The sequence below is a fragment of the Anopheles ziemanni genome, chromosome 2, assembly GCF_943734765.1.
Source record: "Anopheles ziemanni chromosome 2, idAnoZiCoDA_A2_x.2, whole genome shotgun sequence".
Taxonomy (NCBI): Eukaryota; Metazoa; Arthropoda; class Insecta; order Diptera; family Culicidae; genus Anopheles; species Anopheles ziemanni.
Genome location: NC_080705.1, coordinates 20,360,643 through 20,376,111, shown reverse-complemented (window position 1 = coordinate 20,376,111; position 15,469 = coordinate 20,360,643). Strand labels below are relative to the sequence as shown.

Here is a 15,469-nt window from a genome sequence, read left to right as displayed (position 1 = left end):
GAAGACACCCCCAGGGAACCTGCATTGAAAAGGGTTGCGCAGTAAAGCTAACCAAAGTTTAATCAACTCCAAAATCAACGCAAGCCCTTTCGGAAACACTCGGACGGGAAGCTTGAAGAACTAGATCGCTTTTACTTGGCCCATTGGCACACCCTTCGGTTCCATTTACTTGTTCCGGCGATGAAAACAGGCCCAAAAATCGGCCATTTTCCTCATCGAGGCCGGTGGGATGGAAGACAATTTTTCGAAGGCTTTCGAAATTTGTCCCACGACCAATCGGAATCCGCCCCGATCGGATGTCATTATCGAGCCGGTCAGATCGGATTGAAATTTATTGATCCTCCGTTGCCCCCTCTCCCTTCCCGGTCGTACCTCGTTCACACGCATTTTCCGCTCGAAATGAAATGGTGGTTAACTATAACCGAAAGCATACGGTAACTCTCTGGCGATCGTTATGATTCCGCGATGAAGCACACATTTCATCGTCGTGTTTTTTCCTCTCCCCATTAGAGCCACGATTTTTTTTTTAAATTCGTTGCGGGACGGAACGAAAGGAAACACTAGAAACAGGCAAATTATTATTCCATATTCCACCCGGGTCGATATGTTTATCATCATGGGGTCTAGGCGCCATTAATTTTCTATAGCTTTTCGGTTCGTTTTCGATCGCAGTTAACGTGGTTTCCTTTTTTTTTTTGTTTGGTTATAGTCTTCACCTACCATCCCGACTGGTGCCGTTATCGTTTCGTTAGCCTTCGTTATCGGCGGTGGATAATTAATAGGCCCACGGCACGCGGAATCGAACCCACCTGCGATCGTGCGAGGAGTTTTGGAGCCAATTAGCGATCAGTTCCTACGCGTGTCCATCATTGGCCTCAACACTGACCGGGGAACTAAATCGGGAGAAAAAACCATCACAGTTTGCGTATCGGTTGCTCTATGCATCGGAAATTAATTGGACCGCAAGGGGCATGTCAGACTTCCAAAGCAAAGGTCGTTAAATGTTGGAAAAAGTATGATCGTTAAAGCTTCAAATATTTCTCGGAGCTAAACAGAAGTGATTTTACAACCGTGCAGTGAACTTTCGGGCGACAAATTTATGTTATCAATGCTTGAAACTATCGACTTGACTCGCTTTTGTCTTATTCGATCGCATGATAATTTTGTTTGTCAGTTAAACGCTTCCCCAGCACGATCGAACGCGAACGATAACAACGTTGCGGTTATGAGCTTCCCTTCAAGAAACTATAGTATGTAAATATTTATCCATGAGGAACTGAAAGGATACCCGGATGTCCCGTTGGCCACCAGAAAAGAAAGGCAACGCAACCATAAATTATTACGCAATAACCGCTTTTTAAGACACATTTAGCCATAGAACGGGATCGTTTTCCCAATGTTAAGGACCTTCGTTGTGGTCGGAAGGATACCTTCCACATACAGTTCAGTATGACAAACAGTCGAAAGATGCTCTCGACACGTTTTTCACATCCGAACTCAGCCATATGGCAAATGGAGCAGTCGTTGTGCTTGGTATTCTTCCTCAGGCGGGAAGCGTCTTGTTGGTTTGCATTTAATATTTATGCTGTGCTCGGTCGTGGTCATCGTCAGTGCGTAATAAACTGTCCTCTAACGATCAAGGATGTAATTAAACAATACAACAGGATGTGTTAGGGTAGCTTAAGTGATGGCGTCAGAATCAATTGATCAAATGCGTTCAAATCGAAGTACCGTATTCAAACCGAGATATTTTGCTGCTGTTTTTGTTGATTTTACTTTAAGTTTAGCTATAAAAAATCATGTTGATTTATTCGAGACGATCAACGACATTGATTTGAACGAGTTTGTGCAGCGCCATTTGTTGAATGATTAACGAAACGCTAGTTTCGTTAAGTCAAGGTGACTAAAACAACACAGCTTTGTTCTAGTAACCGTTTTTTCAGAACCATCTATCTAAACCTCGGTCACCTGGTATATCTTTCTCAAGCAATCTTGGCCAAGCAACCGGTAACGAACCGGGAAAGTTGACATTGATTTTCTCGAGCCTGTACGATAGAGGTCATCGAATGCCGCAAATTTCAAAATAACTCGTTTGTTGGTGTAACGTGATATGCGTCAAGTAAAATAACTAGGATTACAATTTATTATTTAAAAATGATAGTTAAATAATAATCTTAACAATATCACATATCAATAATGCCGTAAATATGAACGCAAACGTAAACTACGTGACTGAACTGAACTACAAATGGTTCCAATCCACTGTTCTGCTCTGTTACAATCTGCTGAAATCTTTGATCGAAAATCGAAGATTCCGTAAGTATTTTCGATGAAGATTCAATCATTTGTATCATAACTTATCAATGCGTACAAATAGTTGTTGGATTTACAAATGAACTCAAGAATTGATTTTACCGATTGTAATAAACTTAGAACGATAGTTTCTTTCGGAAAATTATATAATTTTAAATAACCACCATGACGCTAGATTTTTTCACTAATTTATCAGTTATATTTCAATATCATAGACCTTAGTTTATTATGCTTATCCTTCAGAACCAAACTATGCTTTTGTTCTGCTGTTGCTTGTTGTTTGTTTCCTTCGTTTAACTTTTTTTAATATATAAACTGATTCGCCTTCCTATGTACAAGCTATATTAACACATGGAAAAGGAAAAACTCGCCTTTTCTGCATTTGCTGCCCTACCGTCATGACATCATGTTTAGGTTTACCATCCTGCACTTCCTGCGCGGTTTACCGTATGACTAATTATTAAATAATGCATTCCGCAGAACCACGGGGTGGGGAAATAAAATAAATTTTAATGGCCAAAAACATCCAGATAATTATGCAAAGATAACCCTACAGACTATGAAATATTTTTCGTCATTCGATCAAATGGAAAAAATAAAGTATACTAAACGAAAACTACCATCAATGCAACGCAATAGATAAGAGACCATAGGTTTTTACATTCATCATCACGCGCTGATCAAAAAGGGGTCACACAATAAGCACTTCCTAAGGAAAATCTACCTCTCGTCAGTACATCAAGTGCCATCGTGTTGTTTTGAAATGTAACGTTACAGTTTCTTTCGGCCGAAATATTTGCCCGAGGAGTAAAGGATCGCTTTGCTGCACCACATGTAAGCACTAAAACCGCGATGGCGTTCGTGTTTGTTTTTAAATCCTTTTTTATTAATTATTTGTTCTCCTTCCTCTGTTTTTTTCTATGCAGAAGGAATGGCTGCATTCTGCTTCTCCATTATGTTCATTTGTTACGGAGATAGTTTTGTTCTTCTCAGCGTTGCTACTTATACAATTATTACATTTGTTTCATTTTACTCCGGTACTCTAAATGCAATATCGACTGTTTTTTCCGTTCCTTTACTTTTGTTCGTTTACGTTATTTTTAGCGACATTAGCGCACATCCAAAGAAGTTGACTAATCATTATTATGCTTGATCCAAACCATCAACTACCAGTGATCTTTTAATTTCCCAATCTTACGATTTCTAACGAACTTCTTCCTTTATTGCCAGATATAAAGCAACTTATTGTATCATCACGTGATGCCAAATATACACACACACAACCGATACTGATCCACCCAGCATATGACAGGCAAAGAAGGTCATCTTCTTACGATCCCCGTCGATTCTGCCGATTAACTTCATCCCGCAATATTCCTGTGGAATTGTGAGAACGTAAAAAAAATATACTTCCTTTTATTTATATTAGAGAGAATAAAAACACTCCCACTGCGTGTTGGAAACTTCCGCTAAAAGTAATCTGGTTCCTGCGAAATCAATCCGGCTTTTGCTCTGTATATATGTATATATAGGTATATGTAAAAAATACTTTCTCTTCTGTTCGGTGCAATATCTTCAAGGTTCACCTAAGTTAATCCAACCCGAACACCGGGGGTCGGTTCTGTGTGTTCCGGGTTCGTGCGTTGTCCGTGGAATCATTTTAACTCGCAAGTATCTCAGTCATTTAATTCACGCTGCCTTAAGTCGCAGGACAATACGTTGTTCACGTTTTTGTTTCAATAAATATTCATTCGTATTGGGGTTTCCATCGGGACTAAAATTTGCCATAATCGCGTGTTGTCCTTTTTCCTTATTTTTAGGGAGTTTTTGTGCTTTTATCGTTTCATTGCTCTTTGTTTACTGTCCTCTTTTCGTGATGCATTTTGAAGATGCAAATCATGCTTTTTTTTTCTTATGTGGGATCTAATTCAAAATTCCCTTCAAAACACACACACACCCTCTTTTTGTGCCTAAACACAACCACAAAGGGACGTAGAACAGTATGAAATGAGTTCTACATGACTTTGTTTCGTACACTACTTATAATCACGAAATTTTGAGTAACCCTCTCCTGCCGGTTCATATCTCAAACTAGAATAATACTTACCTCGGCCTGTTGTTCAACTCCCTTTCAATCGTTTCCTAAACGAACACTAAACGTCTCCCTACCTTATGGTTCACTTTTGTATTATCTTTTGTTATGGAAAAGAAACTGAAAATCGACTTCTTTCCAGCAAATAGCAATGTCTTACTGCGACTTGCACGGATAAAATAAACACGCACACAAAATGAATCTTGGAAACGCTCCTAGAGTGAGAAATCTTCTATTATTTGTAGGAATCTATTTGTTGTGTGTCATTTGACTTAAATAATAATTCACTTAAAGGTCCCAACCGACCCAACCCATCCCTCGACTCGACACTTTTTAATTATCATGGCGCAAAACATGTCCCACACACTTTGTGATGACGACACTGACGTAAAACCAAAAGAAAAACCTAAACTACTCTATTCTTCTAGTATGTACAATTATTAATTGGGAGGGCGGCGCATTTGAACGTAAAATAAAATGAGTCTCATCCATATTTTCTAAAGTCTTCCCGTACCAACTCTCTCTCTCTCTCTCTCTCTGATTCTTGTCCGTCTTGTTCTAAGCCTATTACTTTCATTTGTCTACAAATACACAAATAACTGCGCTTCGTACATTCCACGGTTCGAATTATTTACCCTATCCTTGGGTTCATATACGATGATTGCTATCGAATTGTTTTTTTTTGTTTTTGTGATGTGCTGTTTCTGTGATTGACAGTAGTATATTATTTATCAGTACGGATCCAACGATCCTGGTTCGAAGGAGGTCTTCGAGGATCCATCCACTAAAACAATATCACCACCGGTAAACAATTTACCAGTGAAATCATACTTTTTTTCTTTTTATATTCAGTTGCCTACAGGTTTGGTTACCTTTTTTCGATGTACCTTCAGTTACTTTCAAAATAATGACCAGTTCCGTAGCCAACACACACTCGAAACACACGCGCCACCTGCTGCTACCTACTCGGTACAGTCTTTTTTCTCTGGTTCAAAATGTCTGTTTCGTTTTTTCTCTTTATCACGTGCGTTAATTGTTTCTCTGTGACTCTCCCGTGCGCTGGCCAACCAAATCAGTGCATATTGTGTATTGTTCGTTTTAATACTAGCGGTTGCTCCGGTTTGCTCGTCGTATCGAACAGTACGTTTGTGAAGGGCTTTTTCCAGCATCCTCAAGCCTAGTCAATAGTCGCCATCGAGCTGCCGACTTCGTACGTGCAGGATTTTTCCAACGGTAAAACGTCCGACGCTATAGAACTGTGAGACTCCGAAGAGCACTGTTCGTTTAAATACTGTTGCGGTGGTGCCATCACCATTGCCGATGATGTTTGTGGTGCTGGAGGAGGTGGTGGTGAAAGGAATATACCACCAGATGTTCCCTCGGCTGGTTTCCCAACCGGATCCGGTCCAACGGATGGTGCGGCTAGTGTGGCAGATGGATTCGGATGCTGCTGATGATATCAGGAGGAGTGTTTATCCGTTAAGTCGGTCCAGCGTTGCTCGAAAAATTTACGCATGCCGTGCCCGGCTATACCGACGGGTGAGTCATCTTCGTTGAAAACTTCACAGTTGTCGAAAATTTGCCGCACGTCTGCGATAAATTCTTCGCGTGATTTATACCTAGAAGCGAAGGAGGGCTCGTTAGCAACCAATTTTTTACCAAAACCAAGGCATGCTATGAGCGGATACCACAGATTTTTACCCATCTGTGCAATCTGGTTGAGAATAGACTTACACCAAATCCTGGAGGCGTTTTTTGATCGTCGAAAGATCCATCGGACATTTGATGACCTTGCGATACGTTGGAAACTGCTTCGTGTTCACCGGTAGCAAGAATGGCCACGAATCTTCATGAAGCTGTGAACGAAACAAGTCGATGCGTTAATATTGGATAACAACGGCCTATAACACTTTAATAATAGAATGCATTTCTTTGATCTTGCCCGAATGCCTTGTAGCGGTTTTTCTGACCGCAAGCTTTTTTAAAGGTATTTGCTTTCTAGCGCAAACTTTTTTCTGAATTTTCATAACATTTTAAAAGTATAAAAGGTAAAACCATCCCAAACCGACTTTTTTGCTTTACACCAAGCTAGCGGAATATGATCAACAAACCAAAAACGCCAAAAAATAGTAAACAAACTTACTAAAAAATAGCTGTTCACAGATTAGAAAATCTTCGAAAATGCCGGTCAAAATCAGCGCTAAAAACATTCGGACCTGGTCAAGTTGATAAGTTCAGAAGGATTCAACGCGATTTACCTCCATTTCCTCCAGGATCGTTTTGCAAACGGCCAACTCTTTGAGCAGCTTTTTCGTTGCCTTCTTCTCCTGTCTGGCGCGTTCCTTCGCTTCGTCCCGTTCTTTCGAACGCTCCTTCCGATGCTCGCTGCTGCCACTGCTGCTGCTACTACTACTGCTACTACTGCTACTACTACTGCTGCTGCTACTGCCCGCTTCCTTTGCCGGAGATGGCCGCGGTTGATATTCCTCCGACGAGTCATCGCCGCCGACGCTGCTGCTGCCGTCGGTACCGGAGACTGCCGAACCACCACTTGTGCCTTGTCGTTCACTATCCAAGTAGCCCACCGATGAGCTTCCACAGGCGACTGCTGCACTGTTGCCGGAGAGACAGTACTCACCGCCAGTCTGCATCGAAGAAGGCGATGCTAACGCAGAGCTAGCTGACGTGGCAGCGGATGCCTCGGCGGGTGTATCGTGCTGTGCTAAGGATAGATTGCCTTCCAAAGACATTTGTTGGCTGCCCAAATTCTCTCCAACACCTGGGTGCGGAGTTTCTACACCAGAGGGTATTACTCCAGCATAACCTTCCATTGAAGTAGCTTGATTTCCCTGTTGGCCACCTTCACCGTGTGGTACCATCTGTTCACCTTCCATGGCAGTGGCCTGTTGAGCATGATGCTGCGCATAAGCGGCATTATATTCCCCAGTAGGTGTTGGGTAATACTGTGGTTGCTGTTGGGTTGCCGGTGCTGGCGGTGGTGGAAGCACCGTACTGTCGACCATGGGCTGCCCGGATTGCTGATAAATTTGTTGATAGTACTGTTGCTGCTGCTGCTGGCTGTACATGGCCGCTATGTTTTGGTCCACTGGTGGCGGTGGTGGAAGTGTTTGCGTGGTCAGCGCAGGCGGTGGAGGTGGAGGCGGATGACACACGGAATAATTCGGTACTACACCACCGACGGATGAGACACTACTGTACGGCTGCTGGTGTGGATGGACTGGTTGTTGTTGGTGGTACGGTGGTGGTACCATTGCTGCCGTTGGCACTCCCTGCATGTGCGGATGTTGCTGTAGATGTTGTGGCGCCGACGATTCTTCATGACTCGTGGACGCTATTGAATGTGCTGGACTGTATTAATTGGGTTCTCTTTAATATCTTCTAAATTGTTCTCTTCTTTACAACAACGATTATGTATTAGATTCCGCGTAGGCACGGATGCAGATGTGAGAAGCAAGCGGGGGATTAATTGCGTCCGACAAACGGCACAGAAACAGTGAAACAGTTACGAAGTGAAATCATAAAGAGAGAATCGAATGGTTCAATGATGTGTAAGTGTTCGTGTTGTTTTAATGCTCATGTTCAATGGTAAGTTTTCATATGTTTTGTTTCGTTCATTTTTTGTTTTTAATTTTGAGAATGAAAGCGCAGTTTTTTTAGATTAGTGCATGCAAGCAGACGACAACAATAGCTACCTTAACGGCGTCGTTGCGATATCCTCGTGGGACGAGTTCAACGACTGGTTTTGCGAGCTGTTCAGCGATGAGTTTAGCATCGACTGCGAGCTATTGTTGGTGGTGCGCTCCTTCGGCTTTCGCTGGGGTTTCTTCTTCGGTGGTGCCTTTGCGACGCAATTCTGGCAGTACCATTTGCCCCGTGGATACTAGACAATAAATAAAGGTAACAAACAATTAATGATACTTGAAGCAAAACCATGTACGAAGCAAGTAGGTGGCTGCTCTACAAATGATGATTCTATTCGTACCTTCAACATGGGTGGGATGTAACAATCCTGATGATATGCTCGGGGGCACAGTTCACAGTAGACCATCTTGCCGAGTGGTGGTGGCCTCAAACCACCACAAACAATACACTTTCGATCGCCGGTAGCTTTGTTTTTACACTCGAAGCAGTACCTGAAGGATAAAACGAATTAAATCAATCGGTTATAAACTTACGAACCATTGGTTTTTGCGAAGCAGTCATTCACTTACCAATCACCATCCGGTATCTTGTCCATGCGGGGCTTGAAGCAGTAGGTGTGATAACCCCGGTCGCAACCGTCGCACAGCAGCAGCTTGTCCTCGGACTCTCCCGATTGACAGAACTGACAATTCTGCAATAGAAGGGAAGATAGTTTGGATTTCGAGATGACTTTCTTCTTCTGTTTGTTGGTCGTTCCCGGTCCCGCTGTCGCTTCCGCCGTAGTTGCCGTCGCCGTCGTCATCGTCGTCGTTGGCGCAATGTTAGTAATAGTAGTGGAAGTGGTAGTAGTAGTAGTAGCATGGTTATTAGAGGTAGCATTGCTTTTCTTGCCCGCTGGCGAACCGTGCTGCTTGTTAGTGGCACCCTGCACTGTACCGTTCTTCTTCTTGCTCGACTTGTTGCCACTATTGGTTGCAGTGTTTTGCTTTTTACCCTGCCGCTGCTGCTACACATGCGCATTTGATTTATTTTTGCAATCAATCGCAGAAGGACACATTGAAAATACACCCGATATGATGATGCCCAGATTGGTCATTCATCCATTCCCAAGATAATACCAAATTTATCATCGGATTGTACACAACATAGCAGAAAAAAGCATTCACAGCAAGTTTATATGTATTCGTATTTATGTGTGTGTGCGCGCGCGTTCGATTGGTTGGATTATAAACCGCATACGGCAAACGATACCGAAAACATCATCACAAAAAAGATACATATTTCACGATGAAAACATCGAATCGAAAAAGAAAGAAAATGATAAAGAAAGAAAAACAACAATCAGTATCAAAGCAAAGTGGGCTGCTGCAAAGTAGCAGGAGATAAGAATGCACATGCAACACTAAAAAACGATACGAAACCAAAGGAAAAACTAATGGAAATTGAAACAAGTACAAAATAGTAGCACGCAACACACGAAACAAAGATGAAAAAAGTGAAAACACAAATCCGATTAAGATAAATGGATGTGCCGTGAGATAACAAACTAATATAAAAGCAGAAAACAATAAACGTAAATATCTGACACTTCAAAAAGAATGTGTGAGCTCTAGGAACAAACAAATTACTAATAAAAAGATCATGCAGCACGCTTCAAGATCGAGGAGTAGAGAGCGAGAGAGAAAGAGAGATAGTGTATTATTTTAATCTAGTCGTAGACTATAAAATGCGATCATCCATCGGGCATCCAGTGCTTCGACGACGACAACGACAACGACGATTTGTGGCCGGTTTGCGGTGGAGGAAAGGCTAGGAAAAATCTATTCAAATAACATCTCCCCCTTAATTTTGCTCTACACAAGGGGTGGTGCAGAATAGATTAAGACGTTTCAACATAAATACGAAACTCATGTTTAGCACGAAAGATACTATGGGACGAAAGAAGCAGACTGATAAAGAGTCTTCTCTTACGAGCACATGGGGAACGCTAACAGTTGGACAGAACTTTACAACAAAACTTAACCGTGATTCAAACAGGAAAACATAAGAAACGTCACACTCCAACTCCAGTGGCTGGGGAGGGATCTACTTACCGCCTTCATGATGCTCTTGTCCCAGGCGACGCACGATTCCAACACGTACAGTGCCATCGAAAGTTGGGCGGTAGTGACGGATCGTTCTACTGCGTCGCGCCATGACAGGAGACCTAGAACGAAAAACAAATTGCATTTCATTCTCTCATGCATTAGTCGTTTCCCATTGCTAACTTACCCTTCGGGAGATTCTCATCCTCGGCGGAACTGTTCGAGCAGTTGGACAGGTTGGACACGTTCGAATTGTTTTGATGGTGCTGCGCCTCTTGTTGCGCAATAACCGCCATCTGCGCCTCGGTGGTGCTGTATATGGGAGACCCAAAGAAGGATATTCACGAGAGTTAAAAACATATCGTAAACAAAAGTGACACAATCACGTGTGCCCACGGGTGCCAACCGGGTATCCCCATCCCACCGTTCACACTTTAGATCATACTCACTTGATTCCCAACGGTGGCTTTAGGTAGCGTCGTTCGATGGCCGCCTCAAGTCCGAGGATGCGTTCGCGTAGCATCTCAATCGTGACGTCTTCCGGGGCACCATTCTCACTGTCACCTTCGCGCTGCGGCATCTGCCAGCCTTTCACCTGCATCGAGGCGCTCGCCACCTTGTCCTCCATCGCTTCGATCTGATCGAGTAGCGCTACCTCGACACGGCGTGCGATCGATGGGTTCCAGGCGTTCCACGCTTCCGGTTCGATGTAACCGCTCGGTGGGGGTGGGGCGCGTGGATGCGAAACGTGGTGCGGCGTCGAAAGGTTGACACTTTCCGCCAGTGACTCGAGCAAACTTTGACGCAGCAGTCGTTCTCGAACCCCGCGTGGATTGAGTGCTTTGATTAGCTCGTTCAGCTCCTCGATGTCGTTGATTTTCCACCAACCGTAGCGGAACTCCCGTGGCACCACTTTCGGGTCCGTCTTGCGTGGTGCTCCGTGTATCTTGATGTCCTCCAGTTGTTTTTCTTCTTCCGGTGTCATCTGGAGCGGTTGAAACTGATCGCACTGCACGTACGCGGTTAGGTTCGAGAGCGTCAGCGTCATGTACGCTGGCAGCGAGAAGTGACCGTACTCTTCCGGGTCGGCCGGCTCCTCCGCCAGTTCCGCACGCAACCGAATCTGGTTCGGATGGTTTGTGCTGTACGAATATTCGATCGTTTCACGCTTGAATGCTGGCTTCATGTCGGACAGCTGCAGCGGTTCCGGGCGAGACTTTTTTGCGATCACCTCGTGCATCTCGTCATCGTCCAGCCCGGATAGCGAGAGGATCGACTCGTTGGGAAAGTGAATTTCGACACCCTTCTCAAGCGGAACGCTGAAGAATTGAATGTTGTTCCCAATGTCCCATCGGTTGCCTTGAATTTGACAGATTTCACGACACGTAATGTTGGTGAAAATTTGACGCGCCATCGATGCCGGAGTGCTGCCGTTAATCGTCGGAAGTGGACATTCGGTACTCGACAGTGGTAGCTCCTTGTCCACAATCGAAAACCAACGGTTCAGTAGCTGATCGCTAAATTCCTTCTCCTGCTTGGTGTCCGTATTGCGCAGATACAGGTAGCTTCCGGGCATGATAGGTGCTGGGATGGATGGTACTCCCGCATTGCTATCCTCGTCCTTCACCTCGATCATCTCTACATCGCTACCGTACGAAATCACGGACGACGTTGTCGTCTTCGGTGGCTTACGATCAACACCTCCACCACCGTTGCTTTCGCTTCCAACGTTCGGTTTACAATCGGCACCGTTCGTGCGACATCCCGACCCGGGCGGTACGATCTCCTCATCGTCGTCCATTTCCTGCAGCTGACACTCGACCAGCTCACCCGGATCGCGCAGCTCCACCACACCATTCTCCACCAATTTTGGCTTCATATCACAGTTCATGCTGCTGCTGCTGCTGCTTCCACCGTCCGCCCCTGTCCGCGGGCCAGCTTCCGTTAGGTCGGAAGCCTTGCCTCCAGAACCTTCCATACGATCGCCACTGTCCGTGTCGTCGTCGGGGATCGTGATCGTTGGCGTTTCCTCCTGCACCATCGTCACATCGTCATCATCGTCGTCTTGTTGAGGCTTCGGTTGAGACTGTGGTTGTCCCCCGGGGGACACATTCACACCACCGATCTGGTTGTTAACCTCGACCGTCTTCGTTTGATCGTGATCGTTCCCCTTCTGCACGAGGATCGCCGTCGGGATCGAATCCTCGATGTCCATAAGCTGATCGTCTGGTTTTCTAGGAAGGGGAGTGGCGTTCTGTGGAACCGATTCCATCTGTGGGCGGGATGAAGCATCACCGCCGTGTCCGAGCGATGATTGATGATTTTCCAACCGATTTTCATCGATCGATTTTTGTTGCTCAGATTCAACCGATTCCGACACGGGTGGGTTTTCTACTAATCCCGCTCGTGCCTGATCTTCCGCGACACTACCCGTTGGTGCACCCTCACTACCACCACCACCCTCTGTCAGTACCACTTCCGGCTCGTCGATAATCTTACAATCGTCCGACTGAGAATCCGCCGTACGACCATCCTCCAGTGCGGGCCCATTACTGTAGCTAGTTCTCGAGCAATCGTCCTCATCTTCCTCTCCTTCTTCGCCCTCGTCGTCACCGTCGTCTTCGTCAGCAGCACCACCGCCATCATTGTAACCCGTCGTCTCATGGCCTCCGAACGTTCCACCCTCCGAGGTGGTTCTCGGCTTCTTTTTCTTCTTCTTCAACTTCTTCAACGATACCGAAGAGCAGCGTTTCCGCTTACGATCATCCACTGTGCTCTCCTCTGTACCGGTACCTTCTTCTTCCTTTTTCACACCTTGCCCATCACCTTCCTCCTGCTTACAGTTGGTTCCGGGTTTTACATCGGGATCCTGCTTCACCTGCTGCTCACTGCTTGTGTCCGCTTTGATGGCCGGAGCGTACTTTGGCACGTAATCTGGACGGCTTTGTACCTCCTCGAGCGCATTCTCGTAACGGTACATATCGGGCTGGGTCGATTCCATCGCTTCCACGTAGATACCGCCACACTTGCCGAGGTTCCAGTACCGCCGCCAGTAGCGATCCTGCCCGAAACACTTTACCCGTAGCTGATTGAGCGCATTCTCCAGCTGTTGTTTGTTCTGGAAGGATGTTTCCAGTATTTTGTCGTACTTTCGCTGAGCTTCCTCCGCCGTCAGGTGTGCGTCTTCGTCCTCTTCCAGCTGTGTTCCTTCACTCTCCAGGTCACTGTTGTCCTCATCCGCACGGTCACCGCACGTCGCATGATCGTTAATCATCGACTTCGAGAGCAAGTCCAACTCGGAGGCGGACGAATTGTTGGCGTGCAGTGGTGTCACTCCTGGTTGGCCCACCTGACCCGGTTGCGGTTGCTCACCACTGCCCGTTAGATCACAAGTGGGAATTAGAGGTTTCAGGTTCGCCTCACCATTAGTCCCATCCACTTGCTGATGGAGCTGATGATGGTCTCCCATTTTGACTGGGCTTTCCTCCGGGGTCGAGGGTACAGAAATGGTCGGTATTTCCGTCGTAGCTGCTGCAGGATGTTGATGGTGATATGCTCCACCCAGCGCCGATATATCCATCCCTGGAGGAGGAATTTCACCCGGTTCCAGCTGCATCATCGGTTTATGTTGCTGCACCATTGGAGGGAAATTTGTATGTGGTGACGTTACCGGTGCCACTGATGATTGGTTCTCATTCGTGGTATGTGAATGATTGTTGTGATTTTCTTGTGGCACAATACTCGCCATACCGGTGCCATTCTCGTCCGTTTGAATCGACGGGCTTTCCCCAATACTTTCGATACCGTTCATCGGTTCCGGATGCTGGTTGTTGTCTGCCGGTGGTAAGGCCGATTCTGTTGTAGCCGCTAAAGGATGATCCGCTTCGTTCATTGCCGAAACGACAGCATTGGTCATTGCCTGCTGCTCCTCATCTTCCGCCGAAGGTGGAATTGTGTTGGGGCAAGAGTCTTCCGTGACGGTGCACGTAACAGGCATTGGAACAATCTCAACCACATCATTATCATCATCATCATCATCGTCGTCATCGTCGTCAGTCTTATTTCCATCCTCATTAGCTTCTGAAGGACCCCTGGTACTAACTTCTCCATCGGTTTTGTTTACAATTTCACCTTCCTCAAGCTCTCCAGAACGACTTCCCTCTAAGGTTGGAGGTTGCACCACCGGTGCATCACCCGTCTCATCCGGCAATTCATTACTACCTTCGACAGAAGGGCCATTTTCGACAACAACTCCACCTTCTCCTCCCCTTTCTTCACCGTTTATCGCATTGCCACCCTCCGAGTCTGTCGCTTTTGGATCTCCACTCGTAGACGCGTCTTCTTGTTGCTCCGAGGTTGCCGACGTTGCCGCCGCAGCTGCAGCCGCTGCCGATGCAGCAGCCATTGCTGCTGCTGCTTCCTCCGCTCGCTTCGCCTCTTCCGCCGCTTTCATCGAAAGTGACTTCTCTAGTGCGGCCTGTTGTGCTTTCTCGTACTGCTCCAACCGTTGCTTGCGGGCTACCAGCATCTTATACTTGCGAATCTTGTTGTCCAACAGGTAGCGCTCCTTCTTCAGTTGTGCCTGTGCCTCTAGGCTGCTATCGATCTGCTTGCAAACGGCCTTGTTCATCAGCAAATCGTTGCACAGCATCGCCAGGATTTCCGTCTTGGTCGTTGGGTTGAGCGCCACGAACGGTTTGTCCTTCAGCAACTCCGACAGCTTGTAGCGCGCGTTTTCGGCAAGTAGCTCGTAGAACTGGGAGTTTTTCGTGCTACACATCTTGAAGTCTTCATCATTGACTAAGTGATGTTTGGAAGGTGCGTCCCGGTCTCGTTCGAGGTTGATGCCGGACTGAAGCTTCACCTCACCCGTAGCGACGGCGTATAGATAGATGCGCAGTATTTCCGACACGTTCGTGTGCGTGATGTCCGCTTGCCGAAGTGTTTGGCCAAGCAGTGTCGTGTGACGGCCGGGGTTCGGAATGCCGGGGTCTTCGATGGCGCACACCAGAAGGTGTGTCATCACTGACAGCAACTCTTCCTCCGCGTCGATCGCATTTTCCGACGTGAGCGCTAGGTGGAGTGATTGCAGATTGGGCAGTGATTCCATGTCTAAAAGTAAACAATTCAATACCGGTTAGTTATGGGTCGTTTATCATATAGGATTTTTCATTTTGCACAAAAAAAGAAACGGAACTTAAGAAGAACATTCTTTGCGAACATCGTTCGAGTGTATTTTGAAATTTCTTTCCCAACAACTTAAGCACGTCATATTGACGAAAGAAAATCAAAACACAAACCAAAAGCAAAAGCTCCT

General features: G+C 45.9%; 1 protein-coding gene across 1 annotated transcript in view; it reads right to left on the bottom strand.

The window, feature by feature from the left end:
• Window positions 1-5,152: 5,152 nt before the first annotated feature.
• The window catches only part of LOC131293147 (uncharacterized), a 29,087-nt gene continuing 18,770 nt past the window's right edge, over window positions 5,153-15,469 (bottom strand). The window contains exons 19-27 of the mRNA XM_058321225.1: window positions 10,602-15,264; window positions 10,340-10,464; window positions 10,162-10,274; window positions 8,638-9,074; window positions 8,409-8,559; window positions 8,119-8,306; window positions 6,664-7,774; window positions 6,140-6,261; window positions 5,153-6,024 (exon numbers count right to left, since the gene is read on the bottom strand). Of these exons, the coding sequence (XP_058177208.1) occupies window positions 5,865-6,024; window positions 6,140-6,261; window positions 6,664-7,774; window positions 8,119-8,306; window positions 8,409-8,559; window positions 8,638-9,074; window positions 10,162-10,274; window positions 10,340-10,464; window positions 10,602-15,264 (7,070 nt within the window). The 3' untranslated portion in view covers window positions 5,153-5,864. The remainder of the gene's footprint in view (window positions 6,025-6,139; window positions 6,262-6,663; window positions 7,775-8,118; window positions 8,307-8,408; window positions 8,560-8,637; window positions 9,075-10,161; window positions 10,275-10,339; window positions 10,465-10,601; window positions 15,265-15,469) is intronic.